The sequence below is a fragment of the Colias croceus genome, chromosome 8 (assembly GCF_905220415.1).
Source record: "Colias croceus chromosome 8, ilColCroc2.1".
NCBI lineage: Eukaryota > Metazoa > Arthropoda > Insecta > Lepidoptera > Pieridae > Colias > Colias croceus.
In genome coordinates, this window is record NC_059544.1 from 3,647,229 (window position 1) to 3,672,197 (window position 24,969).

General features: G+C 32.6%; 1 protein-coding gene across 3 annotated transcripts in view; it reads right to left on the bottom strand.

Annotated features, from left to right (window-relative positions):
• The window catches only part of LOC123694068, a 62,810-nt gene extending 41,422 nt beyond the window's left edge, over nt 1-21,388 (bottom strand). Inside the window, exons 1-2 of one of the 3 annotated variants that reach the window (XM_045639368.1) lie at nt 19,528-21,388; nt 2,315-2,701 (exon numbers count right to left, since the gene is read on the bottom strand). In XM_045639368.1, coding sequence (XP_045495324.1) covers nt 2,315-2,701; nt 19,528-20,800 — 1,660 coding nt within the window. In that variant the 5' untranslated portion in view covers nt 20,801-21,388. The remainder of the gene's footprint in view (nt 1-2,314; nt 2,702-19,527) is intronic. The other 2 variants (XM_045639369.1, XM_045639370.1) reach the window with 2 other exon arrangements.
• Nucleotides 21,389-24,969: the final 3,581 nt, after the last annotated feature.

Consider the following 24,969-nt stretch of genomic DNA (forward strand, 5'->3'; position numbering starts at 1 on the left):
CGAATGTTATAAAAGTGAGATGTCGTGTTTATATTCATTATCATTTCATGGTAGGTATTTATACCTAGAATATAATATGCAAATTGCTTATTATTATTCTTGTTAAAGGTGGTAGCTATTCATGAAGCGATTGCTATGTTTTTAATGCAAAAATATACGATCTTTTGGTATAAATAAATCACTCCTTAATTCCAAGCAGCCAAGCTAAACAGAAATGTAAATTAAAGAGGAAAGAAAGATATTGAGGGGTGAGGGCTGCTTGATATCGAATATTAGGAATAAAATATTTTGAAGACGCTGGTAAAATAAAACTATAAACAATACAAGAGCGCACAGTATGAATAATTATTATATTCGTAATAATAACATTGACGCTTGCACAAAAACACAATAACATCATAATGGAATTTCGTAAGATTAAGATAATAGAAGCAACTGCATTGCGACAAGAGGCGTAAATGTACCAAAGGATTTTAAGTGCAGTCTAAGGAAATATTTCACTCCATAATCCATTTAACAAGTTTCTGTCGTAAACAAACAGGATAATGTGTGTTGTGTACCAAAGTGTTTTATTTACTGGTATTCTTAAAATTGAAAAATAAAGAGATGGTAAAGGTGGTAATTAATTATTTTGACGATTTAAAAGTGCTTCTAAACGAAGTCTAGTTGAATAAAAAAAAAAATGTTTGAGTTTGATGAATAGGTGCTGCTCATTCATTGGTTATTTTTTCGATCTTTTATTTGGCCTATGGTGTATTATTTAACTAAGTCAAAAATAAAAAATCGAAATCTTATAAGCAACAAAGATGTTGAGCGCTTGAATATCTTTAAGTGTTCATTAGAACCATTTATTTAGATAAATTTCTCTACACTGTCAAGTTACACCATCTAATATAAAACAGGTTATTTAAATTTAAAGAACCCTATTAATTAAAGAACACAAGCCTCGCCTCTTTATACATTAAATAGAGGAGTAAAACATGGTTTTAAAAATAAGCTTAACAAAAACACAAAAAGCTGGCTGGCCAAAATGCATTCCGTGTTATACGGCTGAGAGATCATCATGCACGGACTTTCAGTTGAATATGACAGCATATAATCAGGCATATTTCAAAGCGACGTTTAGTTTTATCAAATTAGCCAGTTGATGGTTAATTTCGAAATGTTTCTCATTTGTTTCAAAATTTAACTAAATTAGCATCTATTATGTTCAATTATTCGTACATTATTCGAAAATTTTATGTTATTATTAAATTGATTTAAGCGTAAACGGTATCACTTACACAAAACATTTTTTCCATATCATAATATTTAGTAAACACTTAAGTGAAAATAATATTTCATTATAATATAAAAGAAGATAGAGACATCTTTGATGTATATTAACGAAAAAATTGTTGAGAAACCCCGAGGAACAAGACAAACGATCCCTCCCGCGGCCATTAGGCGTTTTTATCAGTTCATCCGATAAGGCTACACACAGATTGACATCGGTCGCTCGCTTTTAGCTGTGTTTATTTAGGAGAATTATTTCCTAATCTCGTTAATGCTTCCTTTGACTCACCGCCGCTTTGATTTGTATACGTATGAGTATAATACACATAGATATGTACGGTGTAGGAACACACTGTTATATTATTCCATTACGTTTAGTTACTTATTTCAAATCGGGTGTGTATTAAATAATCTTATGAGCTTATGTTACACGGAGACTTTATAAAGATGTCGACGTCAAACTTTCAGAAGAGGTGTAATTGCCACCCTTTATGTGCTTCGCCGTGTTAAATTTTAAACTTCGCCGTTCCGGGATTCCATGACAAAGTTTCAGCAACCTTAATACGTCATGGTACAAAGTAATTTATTCGCCTTAATTCTCGGCTAAACGCAGTGTTAAGATTTCAATTTTAGAAAAGCTTGACTTCCATAAATTTTGTCGAGCATTTTACATCAACCCCACTTTCTCGGTTTCACAAAGGCTTCACTTCAGAAGGGCTTTAATCGGGAGCTTTAAAATGTTTTCGCCGCCGCATACTTGAGAATAGCACTTAGATGTCGTACACTTACAGTACCTAGACGGAAAACTTGGCCGTTTTAAGTTTATAGTACTCAAGTCGCTGGAATGGGATTTGGAGTAAACTGCTTTGCTTTTATTCTTTTCATGCGACACGTTTTGTGAATGCTTTTAAAGAAATTTGTTGAAAATTGGCGAAATTTCGCTGCTAAATGTATTTAGCCCACGTCTTTAAAGCTGAATACCGCATTTAGCTATTGCGAGTTTCCATTATGATATTATGCCAACAATGTTATTACTTACCCGACTTGGAGATCCTGTACCGCAACCCGCGGCCTCCTTTTGGGTGGCTTCTATTGTACGTTCCGAATTCTCCATAATTATTGTTTACACGGCTGTAGTCGGCGAGGTGTCTGTTACCATCGAGGTGGTTCGGCAAGGAGCGGTTCCAGCCCATAACGTCGCCGACGACGGAGCCGCATACCGACGTGTGTATGGAGGATTCTGTTTGGCTTTTTGTCTCGCCATTGCAAAGATCGCCGCTGGACCGCGCGCGGCGCCCCTTGAGACCCTTAGCGGAGTGTTGGCTGATGTTGGAGCCCATTGCGAGGCGGGACCTCACAAGGGCCCCGCCGGCCGCATCGCGCCAATCTGATGATGCGCTGCTACTACGCTTACACTCGTTTTGATCTGTAACAAAATACTAATTTATATAACAGTTAATTTGCATGAGGTACATACCTATCAGCATAATTTATTTATCATCTGTTTTATGAAAAAACTTCGACGTAATTCTCCTTCATGATTAAGTTAGATACGTACAAAGTTTCATAAAATGAGCGTGTTGTATTCATTGCTTTTAATAACCTCAGCACGCGAACAACAAGAGTTTCAGAGTAAAAAATCCACTAATGATGAACTATTTTCTCAGATTTTGATAAGGCCATAATGATCTATTCTCCGAGACTCGGTTTTGCTTGGTCTTGATTACCTTGGAAAATAGCGATTATGTGAACAATGGACTCACAGTATTCAATGCGAATGTTGGCAGATTATTTCAATGTTAGAAATTAGAATTTCAATTGGTAACCTACTTTTTACAGAAGATTTTACGTTTTAAATCCGTAATTGGTTACATGAAAAGTCTTAATAAAATTCTAGATAGGATAGATACTGAAAAACTATTATGGTTAGCAAACAGTTCGTTTGTGTTAAATATATTTTAAATATTATCTTTACGTTCTTTTATTTAGAACTAGATTATATAATTACTTATTACCTATTTAATGTTATTTAGAAACTCGATAGTGATTACGTATCATTTCTTCTCAATTTATTTAATTTTCAGTGAGAGAATATATTTCTACATATTATTAATTTTACCGCATAATATTCATTTGCACTGAATTATTTAAAGTTGAAACAAATAAATTAAAGAAATCCGAGTTGAGAAACTTTGGATTTATCTCCAAGTCATTTTAAAGTTTCGTAGGGATTTATGGCTGTAATTTATATAAGAGTGCATTTCTGTCCTTATTTTCTTCTTTCATACCGTTTTTAGGTAAATTATCATTTATTGTTAAATAATTATAATTGAGATTTGCCTTTAAGTTTGTTATTGGGATTATAATGCAATATTTTTTACGTAACTTGTACAAAAAATCTTCAACGGCACGAAAGTAGATATACTGCTTTACGTATACTAGTGGGACACCCTGTATACATCATTAAAGAAAACAAAAGCGATGTTGTTAATGTTAGTTCAACTTTTGCAAATTTTGCTAATTAATACCGTGTAACAAACGTGACGTAACCCATTACCCAAGGCAAATATTTTCATCTTCTAGAATTAAAAACATCTTGCAAAATTTCCAACATGACGAAAAATTAGTAATTGAATTTGAGATCACAAAAAGTTTGCCGTCGAAAAGGGTAAATGGGCAAAGGCATTCCCTAAAATCGATTATTATCGGCATTCGTTTAATCGAAAATCGTAAAATTTCATTCGATGGATGCTAACGGTTATCGGTTCTTTAAATACATTTTTATTGCGAATTTTAGAAAGCTACATTTTCTGAGTTGTATAAAACATTTGCGAGATGAAAGGAATCTTAATGCTTTAACATAGAGCAGCTAATTTGTTACGTTGATAACAATCGTATTAAGATGGAGATATAAGTTATAAATATTGTTAATTGTTATGCAAGCGATGCTCTGCGAATCGGATCGTTCAAATTCCAACTAATAGTGGTTTTTGACAATATAATAGACGTTGCGTGGGTAATGTTCGTGAACGACTCGCGAAACCGTTCTAGTGGAGTTAACGTCGGAAGAATCGCTATTATTGTATCGTCGAAATGCAGCCAGTCACGACACGGTGTGACTTTGTTACATATTTTATCATTCATATTCATTATATCGGGGTGGATATGAATCTGGGACTAGGTCAGTTATAATAAAAAATGCCTTTGTTAGATGAGTATTTTGTATGTAGAGCATTGAAGAGCCTTTTGGAACAAATACTATGTGAACCTGACTAATCCTATTTCAATGTACATTGTTATAATAAAAAAAGTTTGAGTTTTTCGTGTAGAAAATCGAATGTAAAACTTTTTTAAGTCTAAAGAATAATGAAAAATTGGTTGAGAGGACTTAAATAAAAATGTGTGATTAAAGGCATACGTTTTGCCGCCTAGCTTTTAAACAAAAACGGATCGTAGTATTTCCAACGTGACCAATTTAGAGAATGATTAGATGAATGAAATGAAAGGAAGTTATAAATTATAATAGGGCTTTTATTTAACCACCAAATACGGAAAAAAGAACCACCACGACCAACAATACTTTCGATTGAAATCAACGCACACGACTCACACGCACAAGCACGTTGGCAATACGTTTTTATAAAATAATTATAATTATTAAAAAATCTTATCAGTGCAACGATTTTCATTATTTCTAATAACCTTTTTATATTACTGAAAGACACACAGCTAGTTATTCCCTTATTGATACTGAATTTGCACTTGTAACTGTAAAACGTAATTGCAACTAACTAATACAACATGCAATTATTTGCATCATATCAAAGAGATTGAGACGTATAGCCGCAGGTTTTTTTAAGGATAAGTAAGTTTGTTTAGGAATTTTTATATGTATACCAATGCCTTCTTTAGTAATATCACAATTCATAGTAATATATTACTACTATGGTAATATATTAAGAGGCGATATGCGATAGCTTCATCCGCTAATTCATGTTAACTGCTATTTACTCCCACATGCATAATCTTATTTGTTTTATGATACTTTGTATTACAAAATAAAAGTGAGATAGTGTAAAGTGGATCAATCACCCAGAGAAAGCCTAGTCTCAGCAGTGGGAATTTCATAACAGATGACTATTATTAGTTCCAGTTAGCACGTCGAAGATAAATGTAAGAGTTAGACTTAACGTTTCTTATCGTTATCGAGCAGAGAAAATTAATATTCCATTGTTTGTAGTAAAAGGTGTGAAATGTTTACATGTAAGTGCCGCGTGATTTTAGAAAGTATTGCTCGTTGTGATTAATATAAGTAGTTTATGTATTAAGATTAAAATCAGAGAGGAAACGTCACCTATTTTTCTAGTTAATCGTCAGAAGATAACGACGTTTTTTCAAATCGTTATTCGAAGGCAAATCTGTGGTAAAACATTGATCGGATCAAAGGAAAGAGTTTCAACCAATGAGATAATATTACTTCGTATTTACCGATGAAAGTAATTCCTTTGCACTTTTCAATTATTTGTGCAGTATCGTAACACACACGAAGGCATATTTGATGCTTTTCACTTTAAAACAAAAAAAATGAGCGTGCAGTTAAGTACGCCATATGGCGTATGTTGAGCGGAACATAAGTGATGTAGGCGGTGTCGTCTCCATATGTATATCTCAATGGTTTCAACAAAAAAAGGTATTTCTATCAATATTACAGTTAAATTAGCTTCATATTTTCTGAAACTACGCATTTTAAATAATTGAACAGTCACCATTTACTTGTTTGGGATGCTTAAAGTTAGGGATGATATATTATTATTTTTTTTTAAATGTTGATAGTTATGTTATGTCCCACAATCTTCTTTCTATCTTCCATTCCGAATAGTATTATTCTGCCTACTTCTGCTATGTTTTAAGTACCAATGTTTCGTTTCTTAAAAATTAAAAAATACTGAATATGAAACCGGGCGGACGAATAGTGTTACAGAACTAAATAATTAACAACAACATGAAACTTTTATCAAAATTGCTGACAACAATTGCAATATAGATATAATTCTTAATAGTATATGCAATACGTTCCCAGGGAAATATGATTACTGATATTAAATTGCGACACGCTTACAATGCACTGCGATGTGAGATAAGAATGCGTTTTCAGTTTGTTTAAACAAATGGATATTTTAATAAATTATGTCGCAATATAATCACTTCTAGATTATGCGCAGGGGAATTAAATAAGAAGTTAAACTGCTGTGGGAATAAGATTTGGTGTAAGGTATCTTAGTACAGATTTTTTTTTATATGAGTTAATAGTTAGTGCCACCTCTCTTAGCAAATTTTAAGAACTCTTAATAATAATAATTGGTAAACTATATAGAGACTGAGATGAAAACTAATTTCTATATCGAATCGTCCGACTATCGTCACTAAGACAGTCATTCCATCAAAAAATATAGTCAATAAAATATTAAGGAATTAAGCAGAAAGGTCTTCTGGGAATAAAATTAATCATTCGGTTTGAAAAGCGCCCCCAGAGAACACAATCAAAAATGTATTCCGGGAAAAGGATTATGGACCATATAAATATGGTAACAAAAGAAATTGCGAACAATGTTACACAATTTTGTTATCAGGTGTATTCAATCCTAATTTTATTATGATTCAGAAATATTTTATTTTTGTGACGTTCGTCAGTTTTGTTCTAAGATAAAAATATCATTTAAATGGTATTATGGGCATCCGTAGTCTTCAGATAAAATTCGTAAATGAAAAGTTGATACGGAGTGTAAATAAATAAGAACAGAGGGATTTAGGTGCCTGCAGGACTAAAAAAAATTGCAGTTTACATAAACTACCTATAGTCCAATCAATTTTAATTCATTGGAACAACTTCTTCAACTTCTCTATCATCAATAGAAAACATTTTCTTCATAATAAATGTACATACAATTTCTATCTGCAGTATCGCACCTCAACTAAGCTACCATTCAATTGAATCAAAAGCATGGAGCAACGTCTTTGACCTACGATGCGGATAATTGTGTCTAAAGCTCTGTGTGAACTGATGATACTTGTTATTTCACCCTTACACCTTTATGAAAGCATCAAAATCTGAACCATTATTAACAATAGGTTGAACATGTGACAAATTGAGAAATTACTTTAATTTGCCGTAGGATGGAAGGATGTATTCGTTGAGTAGGTTTATTATAATGTTAAAATTTACTTGATACATACTTTATATTAAAATATTAGGTCGAAAAGTACTACAGACGAAACATCTTAAAACTAAGAGAAATATTAATATTTATAATATGAAATATGATCGAAATGGAAAATAAATTGGAATTCCTCTGGGTAGAAACAAATAACAGCGAACAAAAGTTATCATCCAAAATTTTCGAAATTGTAATAAATAGTACAAGTCGAATGATTTTAATTATGAAATACTTTGTTCCTTATTAAAATTTGCCTTTGTGGTGTATTTTCCAGTTCTTGAATCGCTACAAATATTCAAGCCAAGCCAGTTCAGGATGCGGACGAAAGCAAAGGAAATCTATCTATATTTCTTTCTCATGAATATGGAGAAAACGCTGAAAATGCAAATCGTGAAATGACAGTGGCAGTCGGCGAGTATTCAAAGCGAAAGTTTTAAGCCGCTTTTGCAAACTCCAACTTTATTTTATGACTAAGTTCTTTTAGTGACGCTTAAAGACGACAGCTTTGGTAAGTTCAGATAGTTTCCTACTTTACTGAAAACTACTTACTGTCCTTTAGATCATTCGCATTTTTTCAGAGTTTATATCCTTTATTTCATTTATGCTATCGGATTATATTTTATTGGCTAGCTCTTTCGCAATGTATGGAGTTAAAATTTAATTCATTCAGTGTAGTCAAGGCGTATTTATAGGGCTTGAATATTTGCTGATAAATCAAAGTTTAACTCTTACAAAATTGCGGAATAGTTAAGACACTTTACCAAATCTCTAAAGTTCTAAATCTTCAGTTCAGATTGCATATGGTCAACTCTATCGAACAGTCCAACTGTGGTCTAACTTTAATACTTGATCATCGATTTCGAAGCGAGTTAAATTACACGCTTCGGCCACACTTGTGAAGCAGTCTGAGACAGGGGGAGACGCAATTGGTATTTATAGCCTGGAATGCATCCTACCTCCGTCGGCAATAATAATATCACCACTGTCAAGTTCATTATTCATTCCCTTGTACACGGCCCGTGCAACGCTGTCAACTTAAAATTAATATTGTAGCTCTACACTATCATTTGCTTAAAGGCTTTTGGTTGGACCATTATTTTAATTACATGGGTAGGGAAGTGAATAAAATCGTGAAATAATTGTAACTAGGTAAGTTACATGTTTCGGTACAATAAATTGTTTTGTATTTTGATTCCATACTTTTTATAAGTGAGTTTTATTTAGTGTCATAATAATAGGTGTAAATGTTAAAGACGATTGATCGCTGATCGGTGTTAAAACTTAAATTAACAGGTAGTTCTGTATTTTTAAAACCAGTGAACTCTGTTTGGCTTTTAAATTTGAATAACTACCAGTGTATTTTTTAATAATAAATCATGTCAAAGGATACGGTTCTTCATAATTTAAAGTATTTGCAATTCAGGTGTTTAGATAGTTAGCTAGTGATCTTTAATAAAATTGTATTTAACACTGTTATTTAAACACATTCTCTGCAAGTAATGAATACGCGAGTCATTAGTCACCCTTATCGATAGATGCTTTAGAACACCTGCTATCTATGATCATTTTAATCGGTACATAATGGAAGTTGGTGACGTTGATCATTAACGTAGGTAATACATGTCCTATTAATCAATTAACTAAACCACATTCGCGATAAGTTCCCTATGAGTGATAGTTTATCATAACTGTCTTATCTTTCATACCATGTTGATTTAATCAGCACTCTATTTAGGTTAAACGACTAATTCGGTTTTATTAATAAATCATGTGTTTACACCTTCAATATTTTCAAATTAAATTAGAACATAATATTATATTCAGTTACCTATTTTAGAGCAGCTAGGTTTATTGAGGGTTATACGAGGTTATTAAAAATTATTGCCATTACTATAACCTAAGCATATTGTGTTATTTAAGATTTGAGTTTGTATTGTTAACACAATTATATACAGTAACTCTTTAAATAATATTATAATTCTAAAAACGAAATAGGATAAGTCACGTCGTTTCCAAATAATTTTCAACCAATAAAAATAAAAAAATGGCATAGTAAATCATTCGTATTTGGATACATTGATTCTAACCTGTATTAAACAGCTTTTATTATAACATTAAAATGGGTATACAAAGCAGAACTCGCCACAATAAGCTTTCCTTTGTTTTTTGAACTTCTCCATACAATGGGATTACATAATTTGTTTTTGCGGTTAATGAACTTATAATATTATCAATAGCAAACGAAGCGAACGAAGGATCTCGCATGTACAATGTACAATTGTACATGCTTGTACGTTCATTGATACACAGGCCAAGCATATTGACTTGTTAACCGATGAATTAAATACTCAAGTAACTCTCGTTGAGTTGTTACAGTTAATTAACGTTCAAACGTATACAATTGGTGTTTACTGTTGAAGCAACATGCGTAGGCCATTCTATTACTACATACATGGTTAGTTCCTACTGATAAATGTTAATCGATAGATTGAATCTTCGATAACTCAATAGATATTGAAGAAAGTAGCATGTGATTTTAGACTTGTAATTATATGTTTCTAAAACCTTTGGGTATACAACTGAGTAAAGCGTGCTTTGCTCCATCGTATGAATTAATTATTATGTTTATATTATTACTTATCGGTTTTATCAATAACAATCTTATCAATAAGGAAAGGTAATATAAATATAGGTGTTAACTGTTAGCGGTGAACCCATACTATTTATGTACTATATAAACTTCAAGCCAAATTTCATTACAGTGTCAATAAACTCTGAAACGTTAAAACATAATATTGTATATTGTATACTCGTAGGTATGCTGTATGATTACGTAACAAATCTTTAGAATTGGTTTATTTAATATCGTAATGTACTCAGCCTGAATACGAGCATGAGGCATGAGGTTTGAATGAGTAATTATGCTAAATATTTGGATAAATAATTCAAGCGAATATAATTTGGTTGAATGAATTTCAGGTAAGTAAATATTACCTGATTATTTTTTGGGGTAGATACTTAGTACTTACAAAGAAAAATAAGTGGGAATGTATTGTAGTAGTTACTTTTCACTCTAATAAAGTTTGGCCGGTTCGTAAAAAAATAAGTAGGTATAGAAAATTTGATTGCTCGTTAAAATTATTAATTCGGGTAATAATTTATTATTGATTTTGGTTTTTATCATGCGACCTCCACTTCTAACCACTAGACCAAGGAGGTCATACGTGTAAAAACAGAGGCTGTTGTGAAAAAGCAGTCCTCAATAAAAAAAGGCTAAATGTGAGTACTGGGTAGATATTTTAGTAAAACACGCTCTTAACATATTTTATCTACACCAAAATTTCGCATTATTTACAAAATTTCAATTGAACTTGTGTTTAATTTAGGTTTTTCATCAACAGAATTATAAATCAACTACAAATTACCTAGAGATATAGTATTTCTAATAAGCGATCTCAGCTTGTCATTCTTTGGATATTATGCTTTTACTTCTAAAAACATCAAATTACGATTTCATATCCAAATAATAAAATGTACCTACATAATACATATTTCTAACAGCATAAGTGAACAATTTGCCATCATAATCGTTACGATACATGTGTTGGAACTCACGTTCTGAAACTTTAGATGTGAGATTGCATCCATCGTGTGAGTTAAGTGTCATCCATTAGAGTTTAGACGGATTTAACCCAGTTCAGAGTATCAAGATGACGTCACATTGTATTTTTATGTTCAATTCTGATATATTTTTCCTATGTATTTTCTATACCTATGTAGATTATTGACGGGTGTAACGTGTACACTGTACAGGAATGGAGGTGTTGTAGATACACTTACTTTGTAGTAGCGTTTAACGTAATACCACAGATAATATACTACATACCTACTATTTATTTATTTATTTTTATTTATCAATTTAATATACCACACCAAGTAATATTTACAATTATACAAAGGTACATCAAAAGGTAGGTACATAAGGCGGCCTTATCGCTTACTAGCGATCTCTTCCAGACTGCCCAAGGTAAGAGATAAAGAAGAAACGTACATGTTATACGCGGGTGGCTGATATAATAAATAAAATAATAATATAGATTATAGAAGATAGAATACATAAAATATATAAATTAATAATAGGAAAGGATAAAATACATAATATTAAGTAGAAGGATATGCTAAATTGGAGAGGTGCTTATATAAAAGAGTTTTAAAAGATTTTATAGAGGAAGCTCGTCTAACATCCACAGGCAGAGAATTCCACAGTCTGATAGCGGTTACAACAAATGACTTACCAAGGAAGGAAGTATGGTGAGAAGGAAAGCTAAGGAGAAGGTTATCGGCGGAACGAAGAGTGTAGGAACCTGAATCTAAGAATTTAAATTGATTTTTAAGATAGGAAGGAGAATTGGGATTAAAGAGGATGGAATATAACAACTTCAATGCATTTGCATTCCGGCGAAGTCTAATAGGAAGCCACTTGAGTTTTTTGCGAAACTGAGAAACGTGATCGTATTTGCGTAATCCGTAAACAAAACGAATGCAGAAATTTTGGAGACGCTCAAGTGTATTCAATTGCTCTTCGCTAAGATCAGTGTGATCAGTCTACTATATTAGAACAATATGGCAATCTGTGCCTTAAGATCAGAAAGTATAAAATTATAATATGAAGAACATATTATTAAAATACTATCATATTATATTTTATTCATAAGCACCGTTACCTAATAGCGCCTCTAAAGGTTACATAATGACTGTAATATTGCAATCTTTAATGTTATTAAAATATTAAATTACAACTAGGCCATTCAACAAACTGAATATTTACTTAAACTTTATGATCTTGTACCAGAAAGGGGCTTGCGCTGAATTTGGTTGTTACACAAGGAAATAAACTTAAATCTATACTTTTTTTTTTTTTTTTTTATTTATATATCGTTTATTTCTTATTCTTTCATAGACATAAACATGGACATATTCAATATAGTTTTGTTCACAATTAAAAAGTATAAGTGGCACCCGTTTTAGGCTTAGTTCGAAGAACTAGCCTGTATATACAGGCACCAGCTTCTCCCTAAGTCATTTGAACTTTTATAAAACAAAAAACTTGAAAAGTGAGCTAGTTATACTAATATTATAAGGCTGAAGAGTTTGTAATCTCGGGAACTACTGGTCTGTTTTATAAAAAATTCTTTAGGTGTTAGATAGCCCATTTATCGAGGAAGGTTATAGGACATCATCTCGCTAAGACCAACAGGAGCGGAGACCTGCGGGTATAACCGCGGAGCACAGCTAGTTCAATATAATATCTGTACGAACGTGCGTTTCTTATGGAGAAAGCAAATCATTTCGAATACATAGAGGTTGCAATTTCTAGCACCATAACGGATCGATTCTTTAGGGTATATACTTTATGATAATATAATAACCTATCATTTCTCTTCACATTTCATTGTTGCATGTTGTTCTCGCATGCTTGCATGATATTTCAATTTCGTTATCAGATATGAAATATATGAACGTTTGATTAATTACTTTGGCTTACGCCTTGTGATAATTGAAACGTAAAATAAAAATAATTATTTAATGATGATTTCATTTTCTAAATAAGATGTCTAGGAAGGTATAATATTTGAAGAATTTAATAAACAAAAAAATTGTAAACGAGTTCCGATTTAAACATTTTAAATTCAAATACCTAGTAAAATAAGTTCAACAATATTCCAATTCAATACATTTATAAGGTGTACATACTTAAGTAATAAATCTTAAAGTCAAATTTATCTTGAAATCACGTAATTATTCCTAACCAATGTAGGTTACGAAACCCATAAATTTATCAGTAAAACCAAACAAGAGAGTATCTTGACAGCGATCTCATCCATCATTCCACTGCCTAAAAATACCCCCCTTTACGGCCATTAAGAGAACTCCAGAGGGTAATCGTTACGCTATGCCTTTTAATTACAAAGCCTAAGTGCTCATTGTAAAAAAGTTTATGTTAATACTGACATTGACCCGAAAAATAGGTGTTCCAGAGTCGGCGATAGCTCCCCAGAGGCGTGGAAGTTGCTGGAATGCATAATAAGGCTTTCACTGAACCACGTTCACTTTCGTAGTGACCCTTAATTCGTCAAGCTCTTCGCTGTGACGGCAACGAAATTTGAAACCAAGATAAATTGTAGGGAAAATGAAGCGTGCTTTAAATGCAATTTTTCAAATTTTCCACAGAAAGCTTATAGTGTCCACTTCAGATAAGTTTTAATTAAAACTCTTGGGTTTTTTTCATTTTTGTACGTTTTTTGGAAATACGAGTGCGTACTATAAAGTTGTTTTCACGTTAATTTTTTATTTTATAATAGGTAGTTGGGCTGAAATCGGATGTTCTTAATTATTAGGGTAAAACAGAAATATAAATTGATTTATCTCATATTACGACAAAAGTTCGTATGCTCGAATCAGTTTGATTACCCGGCAGGCGAATTATAATACCTTCCTTTGAGATAATTTAGGTAGTTTAACCATAATGACTACGAAATAAATCATTCGGACCCAGCCATTTTCGGATTAAGTACCTACGCACAGAAAAATATGGATTAGTTTCCGCCCACACTTTTTTTAAGAGCATTAAAGTTTTGTCTATAAATTATTACCGTGTTTATTTGATTTGAGTTTGTTTATGATGATGTGAACATCGTTTTAGAACATAATTATAAGCTTCTTGTTTAGAACTATGAGAAATTTAACAACATGATACGAAATGATTTCATAGAGTGAGGAGTGTAATTAAAAAAAGAAAAATAATATTTTAATAGTCAAGTAAACGGATAATATCTACCATTTAATTTTTAAACAATTAACACCAATTGCTATTGACCGTACTAGAGGTAAGTAACTACTACCTATATTTTCTCGATTCCCGACTAAAGACACTAGTTTCGAAGTCGATAAGATCCAAGTGTGCGAGTTAGTATTCGACTGGGATAAAGATTAGCATTTTAGCTACTTTCGCAGAATATTAATCGATTATCTATGTGCATAAGGACAACTACACGAATTGGCGAATTGAATTATCATCGTCATGTCCTCCTCCTCCAAATACCTAGTTAGTTATATTTGGGGTTCTGGCGCAGTAATAATTTATGAATGAAAGATGTTTATAGGAATTAGGATTTTATGTATTATTCAGTTTAAATCTTATCTAACTAAATAAGATTTGGTAGGACATCAAGGTTAAATCTCCAAATAGGTAGGTACCTATCTAAATATGTTCGAAATTTTCACTTATTACCTAGGTAGGTGCCGAGGTAGGTACGGTATGTTTGTTTTATTGGATTTAGATAACTTCCTAACCAATTATTCATAAGTTGTAAGTAGGTACAACAATAAACCTTACCTAGTAGCTTTAGGTAGGTAGGTACTTGGAAATACTGCCGAAGTCGAGAGCACTTCATAATTTTTTAAGGAGTCGTTTAGAAACTAATGTACCTACCTACCTACCTAACCAAAATTTTGCAGGTAAATAGGTAAACATTATAAGACTTTGATCAGACTACTCGCACTTGGCCAATATTTTAAATTGGGAATTAGATTGAAGGTAGGTATGAAGAAAATGGTGAAAAGTTTTTTTAATATTTCAATTTTATAGGTAGGTAGGTTATATTCATAATTAGTATTACTAATAGATAGGTAGGTATTTTAAGTAAAAGGATGGATCCGTAGGTATGTGCCCGTATGTTCATCTTGGTAGGTAGGTACCTAATAAAATCTCATCAAGAAACAAATTTATACTTAACTAGCTTACCGCCCGCGGCTTCGCCCGCTTTGTCGAAAGCCTTATAAATTATACCTATACCTACCTACTAAAACCTTCCTCTTGAATCACTCTATCTATTAAAAAAACCGCATCAAAATCCGTTGCGTAGTTTTAAAGATTTAAGCATACAAAGGGACATAGGGATACCTATAGGGACAGAGAAAGCGACTGTTTTATACTAGGTACCTAGGTACCTACCTATGTAAATGTAGTGATACGCAAATAATATTTTACGCACATTTTATGACCATTATTGATTAATTATAAATTATAATCATAATATTGGAATTTTACCGATATTAGTGGTTTTGATTAATACGTATCAAGATAGATATTATCTCCTACAGCTGATAACTTTCTCTAAATCGTTTTTTATCAATTTTTAACTACCTACCTAGTGACTGGAATTAAAAATAGATTAAATTAATGTCGTGCTTTTAAATAGATAATATAAAAAATCATGTCTAGGCATTCTTTGAACTTAAATAAATGTCAATAAACGGGTATATTTTTTAACATAAACAAAATAGGTACCTATACAGGTAAATGAGCAAGATTACAAATTTTGTAAGTATTTTCAATTAATGGAATACAGAGCCCATTCAACTAAATTAAACATAGTGCAGCCTTTATACATAAACTATAATAGGTACTATCTACTAAAATATTATTCAATATGTAATTAGTAATTACCAAACACATGCAAAAATAAAGAAGTAGGTAGGTATGTCCTTAGGTAAATAATTAAAACAAGCAAAACATACCTATTTATCCAACAAAGCGCTGACGGAATTCCTTTTACGCGTACCGAAGCAAATTCAAAAGCAAACAAACTAAAATATCACAACGTTCGCACTCAAAACGGCTAACTACACTTAGCATAGGCGATCAGTACATTAAAAACACAAAACCCGATCAGAATCAGAATCACTTGTTACTTTGCCGTATGTAGTTTACAGTTATATAGGAAAGTGGATGGGGTCAAAAATTGAATCGGCTTAGTTGAGCCCACGTGAGCTTGGAATGCACCGGCGCGACAGCACAAGTACAACCGGTCTGAGCGAGTGCTGTCAAACGCGACCAGCTGGTTCCAGCGCTCGCGAGTCGCGCGACGCGACGCTCTGGCGGACGGAATCGGAACTAACGTGAACCGTGACGCACAATGACATAACAGCTAGGAATTTTGGTTTTTATTCCTTTTAGGGTTCGCGATGTTTATATCTTGAAAACATTTTGAATTTTTTTAATAATTATAGGAAAAAAACTAGAATGTTTTTGTAAATATTCAAATAGGTGTATTATATTTGCGCGCCATGTACCTATTGAGTAAAATAAATATTATTATCACAGAATATTTAAATATTTCAAAGTTTATCGAAATTCTTTTACGGTTGGTTTATACATTTTTTGGAAACGACTAAGGTATTTTTTAACTTGTTACTTCAAAGTTTGGTGCATTCATTTATTGTAAAAATAATAAAAAAAGTTCTTAGCTATTTTACTGCGCTTTTAAATAAAAGGACCAACCAACGGCAACGTTGAATTGATTCCTTTAAAAAATCGACACAAAAATTTCGCCGACTGGGCTAAATAAAATAATTTCCAGTTACACAGTTTGCCATGCTAACCAATGGGCAGGCCGTAATGGCGGCGCGGCAGGGAGGGAGGATATTGACTTGCGGCGTCCTCACTGCGCATGTACTATACCATGTGTTTCTGTTTTTAGGCTCATACAATAAAGAAAATTATAGCCATTCCATTGTTTATACTCTGATCGTGTCCAATTAATGTTCCGCAATCCGGAGAAATGTGTGTCATAGCTGCAATGCTGTACTGAGCCCGGCTATTCACGATCCGTTCGACCTTGACCCTGCGTAAATTAACGTTTTCACGATGATGCGTAATGGCCGGCACTATAAATAAGCGTCACCCCTTTCCGTGAACTGTAACGTTTTTCCTAAAACACAGTTACTTGATAAAGTTAATTACCTTTATTTTATAGGATTGTTTTATTTTTGTAAAGAGCAATATTGTTATTTTTATTAGGTTACCTTGGAGATATCCACTTTAAATAATATTTAAATTTTTATACGTAGGTCCTAGACCATATTTTAAGTATTTGTGGTTACAATAGGGACGTTAATCAAATGAAAATACCTATTAAAACTAGGTACATATTTTTTTAAGTAGAAAAATAATAATTTCCTTGTACTTAATAATATGAATGCCTGTGGGCTGCGTCATAAATAAAAAAAAGAAACACCTTCCTAGTTACCTACTCGTAAATCCAATTTAATTTTTAGTTTTCTCATTAAAATTTAAAATATGCTTAAACATTCATTAATTAAATGAATGCCATTTGACCTCAGCGATTAAACAAATGCTTTTAACAAAATTTGAAACAAAACGTAAAAACACAGATTACTAAATATAATTACTAAACGTACCGAAGTCTAGAGTAGACCGTAGAGGGTTGAACTTTGATGTAACTTCTGTTCATATACAGCCTCGTACTAGTACACACTGTAACCGCTAGAGGGCCTTAATTGACTTTAGCAGCACCTCACAATATTATGAACTTGCAGTGTCGAGCAAGTAAAGTAACTCTCGTTAAAAAGTATAGATGGCGTTATTTTTAATTTTGATAATAAATAGAACTGGAGTTATGTGAGGGTAGAATTTATAAAATGGTAAGTTAGTAAGTTGTAGGTTGTAGTAATCACCTCTATTATGCTTCTGCCTGTATTAGTATAATTATTCTTAATTAATTATTAAATTCTTAATTCTTAATATTAAGTATTCTGTTAACAGTGTCACATATTGTAAGAGAATTTTATTTTGGCATACCCGTGAAGGAACTTATTTAGTGGTCACACTCAGCGCGAGCGGCACAAATATTGAGTTTCAATTAATTGACCCAATTCAATACACGTTTATTAATCTAAAGAGTAAAGTGAATTTACCACCCGGCCAATACATGTGCTGCAAGGATTTTCAGTATCAATCCAATAATTGTAAAAAAACAGTTAGCATGTACTTCCTCAGATTATTTTAAACGTGTTTTGACTTTAATGGAAAAATGGTAGGTATTGTATTACATATTAAATTGTTTATAATCAGTATTACCACAGACTAATAATAATATACTACGTATACAAGTATTACCAGGTACCATAACATAATGCATTTCATAATTCAACGAGCCATACGACAGCTGAACAACTGTCTGCTATAAATCAGTGGATAATGGAGTATTACTTAACATGGCCCTTCATGGAGACTTATTATCTCTGTCGGCCTAGAAATAGATGAATGGACGTGAATTAGTTTGAATATTATTTGTGTGTAACTTTGAGTCACGATGTTGGTGAGTTTAAGATTCTATTATCAATAATTGTTGGGTATTCAGAACGGTCCCAAGTAGGCGATGTTTGTATTGCTTCTCATTTTGCGCAGGCAATAACTGAAATAGTGATAGACTGTTGCTTTTTAATAAACTTTACTACTTTGATCACTCGTTGTTAATTTATGTGATATCGGTTCGAATATTTATTTAAGGATCAAAAGGTAACGAAAATGTAAATATTGACATTATAATGTCAATATTGCAGGTTCTTTTTATAATGTTTTTTTGGTTTTTTCCATTCTTTGTTTATAAAAAACATATACCTGTCATTTCTTATTTTCATGCAAATAAGAATATTTTTAAAGACGTTAAAGTGATTTTAAATCTTAGGCCATAATAATTAACGCTGCTATCTAGATTGAATATGATCTTAACTATTCTGATACATGTGTATTTAAAATATCTCCCAGCAAATTTTCCACTTTTGGTTTTTCAACAATACTTTCATTGAATATTTTCAGTGGTTCAAGAATTAATATAGATGCAACCATTTCCAATGTAGACTTCTTTGTTAATAATCATAATTCTTATCAAAAAAAAACTTACAATAGTATTCTTTAGTGACGTAGGCAGGCTATATTTAAATTAAGTTTTTACCCCTTGCATGCAGATCCGGGACGAGCGGCTAATAATAATATAATCTTAATCAATAATGTATATTCACTTATTGGCCTACCGATTTATAACTCAGCCCCCGGAATCACAGACACAATAGAAAATCTATTGTGTCGTGGCCCGATAGGGCCGCTCGGTGCTCAGTGGGTTAAAAAAATTTAAAAAAGGTCGATTGAAATTATTGAAGGTAATTTACTCACCGATTGCTTGCTGCTTGATTCCGCCGCTAAGTCGCTTCTCCCGCCATTTATTCTTCATTATTCTGCGTTTCAAACGATTAAGAACTACGTCCGCCTCATCTACACTTTCTGAAGACGAAGTTCGCGTAATCTTCATTGTACAACTCACTGAGTGTCGTCTTTCCTTCGTAAGTACACTATTAATTTGTTGCCTTGCCTCGATCTCAGATATACCACGTCGATACAGTTTTAAACGCTTTTTCAGTTCACAATCTGCAGCTACATCCGATGGAATATTAATATATTCATTATCTGTGGTATTATCAGATTTGAAGGAGCGGCACGATCTTTCGGAATTTAATTTGGGCGATTCACTACGCTTCGTGGCTTCATGTAAATTTTGCGGGGAATCATTTGTTTGCCGACGGTTTAAAGTAAACCAATCTGGATTAGAGCCCCTACGCGCGGTTATGCTTTTTAGATAAGTATTGAGGAATGATACTTTATTTTGAGGTGGTTTGTATATAATCCCAGATTGTGAGCGCGGCACAGTGTCCGCACACCCTTTTTTCCGTTCTTTAGTTATATTTTCTGTAAATGATTGTGAACCTTGTAGCCCTGTAATTAATGATGTTTCTTCTCCAATATCAGGAAATTTATTATTGATTAACTGGGGTGGTTGCACTTCAGAACAAATTTTGTTTTCTAATTCTTTCACTGACTTGACATTTACGTAAGGCTGTTGATTAAAATCATCGCATGTTTCGTTATCAGAACTTTTGTAACTACTTGCATCAGCTTCTGAAATGAACGGCGTTGTATCTAGATTTGAATCTAAGCTATCTACACTACGATTTACAGTGAGTTGATTTGGAATGTTTGGTACATTATTATCACTTACAACATTTGTATTTCCATCTTCCTTTTCGTTATTTATAAAGCCAGAATCTTTAAATATTCGCGTAAAAATTCTATCCCCTGAAATTGTATTATGTTTACGGATGGGACATGTGTAAACAAAATGCTTGTAATTTCTTTCGCGTAATGAATGAGTAGTCTTGAGATTTGATGCATTATAATCAGAGCTCTTAATGGATATGTTCTCATCGTTTGTTTCCACAAGTAAATTTCCATCGCTGTCGAAGAGCTGAATAGTCGGAAACTTGATCCCAGGGGATAGATTTCTCGTGCGCAATTCCCATTTTCTTTGGGTTGGCTTTCTTAATTGAATCCGTACTACATTGTCGTCTATTATAGGGCTATCACTATCACTCGAGTCCTCTTTTTTCGACATTTTGCAATTTTTTTCCGCAGTGCACTCCTCATCTGCGGTAACGAACCACTAAAAATATGAAACATGCCAATATTATTATTATACAATTCTAATTTGTTTGTTTACAGTCAGCTGTAATAATTTTTGGCATTGCGCCAGAGACACGTTTCTGTGGCATTCACTTTAAAATAGCATGAATGTCAGGTTTGTTTTTCAACACACACGTGACCCACGACACAGTATATTTGCTAATTCGCACATAAACCATAACTTGTGTTGGAGCACTGATCACTGTACATGGACTGAAATGATTAGAGAATCCGCACACTAGGTGTTGTCGAAAATGATTGCATAATCAATGTATCGCAAATCGCACAGTTGCGGCGTTTCATGTGTTTTGGTGTTGGTTTACGCGATCGCGGAGTGTGGTCGATGAACAATTGGATAAACGAGACTATCGGGTGCGCGGTAGTCGATCGAATTTATTCTGCGCCGTTTTATTTGACGAGCGAGTCGCGAGAGCGTAGGTTTTTCGTCGTCCGCGGCTCCGAACATTTCTGTACTGAGATCGAACAACTAAATAGACCCGTGGCACTATTAATAGTGAAACGCGTCGACAATCTGGCTAGCTCCCCTTGAACCTAGCACGCGTAACTAACATAATCTCGGTCTACGCAACTGTTTACACTGACACAGATTTTCGTGTGAACAAGGCATGACCATATGGACTCTTGACCGTTGGACATTGCTCTTAAAACTTCACAAAAATGATTATATAATTATGCAATATACAGTTTTTATATAGTTTTACTCAGACGTATTTGAATTTTGTACCTACAACAAAAACGATTTACATATTATATTATAATAGAAGGTTGAATGTTAACCTACCTACTTGGCTTACTTCAAGTTCTCACGTTGGTACCTACTTTATTTATTACTTGTAAATTCTCGTTTACAGAATAATAATTGCAGTTGTATTTTTCCTCAACTAAAATATTATAAAATAACATAACATTATTTTGAATTTTTTTGGCCAACAATCCTTCGAGTAACATCTAATTTTATTTAATAATGCTGAGTAATATTAGTCACAATAGAAAGGACAAATGGATTTTCAAAGTAAATGATCACGTAATACAAGGAATTAATGTTCAATTTTGCATAGCTAAAATAATAATATTGCTTTGGAGACAGATTTTAGAGGAACTATGCGATGAGGTTGGAGTGTTGCAAATGTTCTCGATGTCGTCATAGGTCCGTAAATAGGCCCTATTAATCTAGCTAGCTAAATGTATATTTGTCATATAATGAACGTAATAAAAGCTTGTTTTTTTTTTTTTTTTTTTTTTATTGACGATAGGGAAGAGCTTGACCACTTTCGCCTGATGTTAAGCTGAGATGTGGTCTAAGATGGTACGCGCTTCCCTAGAAGGTACCTGTTCACTCTACGCTTGAAGAAGAAGCTTGTTCCTCTGTTCAAACGTTTCTTTTATTTTTCTTGGAATTATTTATAAAGGAGAATGGCGAAACTGGGCCTAACTGTTACAGAAATCATAATATATTTAAAATTCATTATGTTATTTTTAGTAATTCTTGGTAAAATATTTACTTCTGATTCTATGGGAAAACAAATCTTTGAAAAAAAAGATAATGTGTTCACTACCGGCATTGTTATTTAGATTTCTATGACTACCGGTCTTATTAAGCAGAGATTGTCAGTGTTGTCAGGAGTAAAAAAGTCGAATATATCGATTAATACGAATGAATGTCTATATTTTATTTTTAATTTTATTGAATTCAAATGCTTTATAAATCAGAAGCAAAACTTAACTTATTTTTAACGCATATCTTAATTTATTTAGATCATTCTTTAAAATATAAACATGTTTTACTTGATCAATAATAATTATAACATTTTTATTTAGATAGCTGGCCATTAATAAAATGTCAAATTATTAATCATAATTGTGTCAGTTATGTGTGATTTGTTTATGTTTGTTGTTTGACATTTGAGTGAAGTTTTAGGCCCTTCTCCCATTACGATACGCATAGGCGATTCAAGTATCCTACAAGTCTCGGAGACTAGTCGCCGCGGAGTATCTCACATACATTTTTATGTAGGCTCGCACACTACGCTACTGGTATCCTACACGTCCGCGACTAGTATAGCACTACTCACCGTGTCGGTCGCTTTTGCATCGCGTCTCGACTCTCGCGCGTATCTCTTCGTTAGAAAGATAAAAATATCTAATCATCATGTTGTGGTTCTCGTTCGGCTAACTGAACGAAAACTAACCTAACTGCTAACTTACATAACGACGTAACTGTTGTTGCAATAAATAAATGAATTATTATTATTATAACGTCGGTCCACAAAAACGAGGCACAATAATGATGAATTTAGTCATTTTTCAGTCGCATAATATGCGAGCATCGGGTAGCCAGCAAATATCTAAGTAGTATTCTACGCGAGTATCGTATTCTAGAAGTATCGTACCTAATGGCAGAAGGGCCTTAGTAACGTTATATTCAAAATTGATCTTAATCAATATCCCAATATCTCTGCTATCCCATAGAAAAGATCCATAATTATTATATTCATAGAGTCTGTATATTTTTATCTATTTAATCACCCATAAATCATCAGTGTAACGATCAGGCCCAGAGTCCTATGGGAGTTTGCCATTCTCCTTTATTTTTTGTTGTCATGGTCCCCAAATAGTTTGCAAACGTGTAAATGTTGTTGTATGAGTACACCGTCATTATAATTTTTTATGCATGTTTATGTTCCCTGTAATGGCGAGCAAGCACGTCGTAATAATTCAATCACAATTTGGTTCAAATTCCGCTCTGTTAATGAGAAATTCCATATTATAGAAAGACGCATTAAAAATCTCTTGAAGATAGTTTTAATTGTTATTTCTAGTCAAATGCCACTCAGGTGGCGAGACGATTTCAAGCAATTTAAAATTATAAACAAAATATAATTTTCAAATTCAGACAAAAATGTAGAGAAAATAAAACAATTTATATGACAGACAATATTATTATGTAATCGAACCAGTATTTCTACTACTATTTGACTATAAATCTTATGGAGATCGAAAGAAAGTATTATATAATAACATATTTATAATATCAGATCGTTATAAAGTTGCGATTTCTATAATACAAAACAAATTTTACATTATTACTTATTAGATATCTAAATTAACTTTACTTATGTAAAGAAACTGTATTTCTGTTCAGTAGGTTATGTACCTATCTTTGCTCAAGAAGCAGTCCTATCTTAATACTTAAAGTAAATATTAACCCGTTCTATCTTTGTACTCTGTTTATTTAAAACCATAATTAATTAAATTATAATTAGCTACCACAAAGTTGCGATTAAATGTTTGCCAAATTACAAACTGTTGTCATCACACGCTAGTTTGACTGAAGTTTAGTTGTGTAAACAACTACATAATAATATAATTCATATAAATAACAATGGCAATGAATAGAATGTGAATATTACGGTGCATTTACATCAAACGAACATAGAGCTAGAGCTCAGTATTAGAACATTGCATAGAATCTTTTGGAACGCACTAAGAACAACGAAAGAATGCTCTATGCCTGTTTACACTAATATAACTTGACTTAATGAGGTGATGATCTTTCGCTCGTTTGTTGGTTACAATAGTTAAAAAACCTATAGTTTAAAATTACAGCCCCATCCCAGTCTATAATAAAAACAAGATTTTTCCAAGGAGGTTCGCACATAACATTTTATTTAAATAGATAGATTAATGTTCTGTATTTTACATTAAAATTGATTTGCATAAATTCTTATAGTATATTAATTTCTGTATACAAATGTAAAAGAGCTATAATTAATAAAACTTTGTTGCAATGTTAGCTCTAAAATGTGCTTTGTTATGTTATGCTTGTTTGCACAAAGCTAGCTATGCGTTTCTTTTTCATTTGTGGACTGTGGTTAGTACATATTAATTTAATGATACTTACTCAGTTTAAAATTTCGTAGAACTTGCTATAACTACAAAGATTATGCGAAATTGCTCATATTTTGAGCAATACTATTTTAGAGATTTCAGCTTATGAGTTCTGATGCCTTCGCCTGGTAGTGAGAAAGGCAAAGTTGCGTCGTTTTGCATTTTGCCAATTGCACGTTTGTAAGTATATTA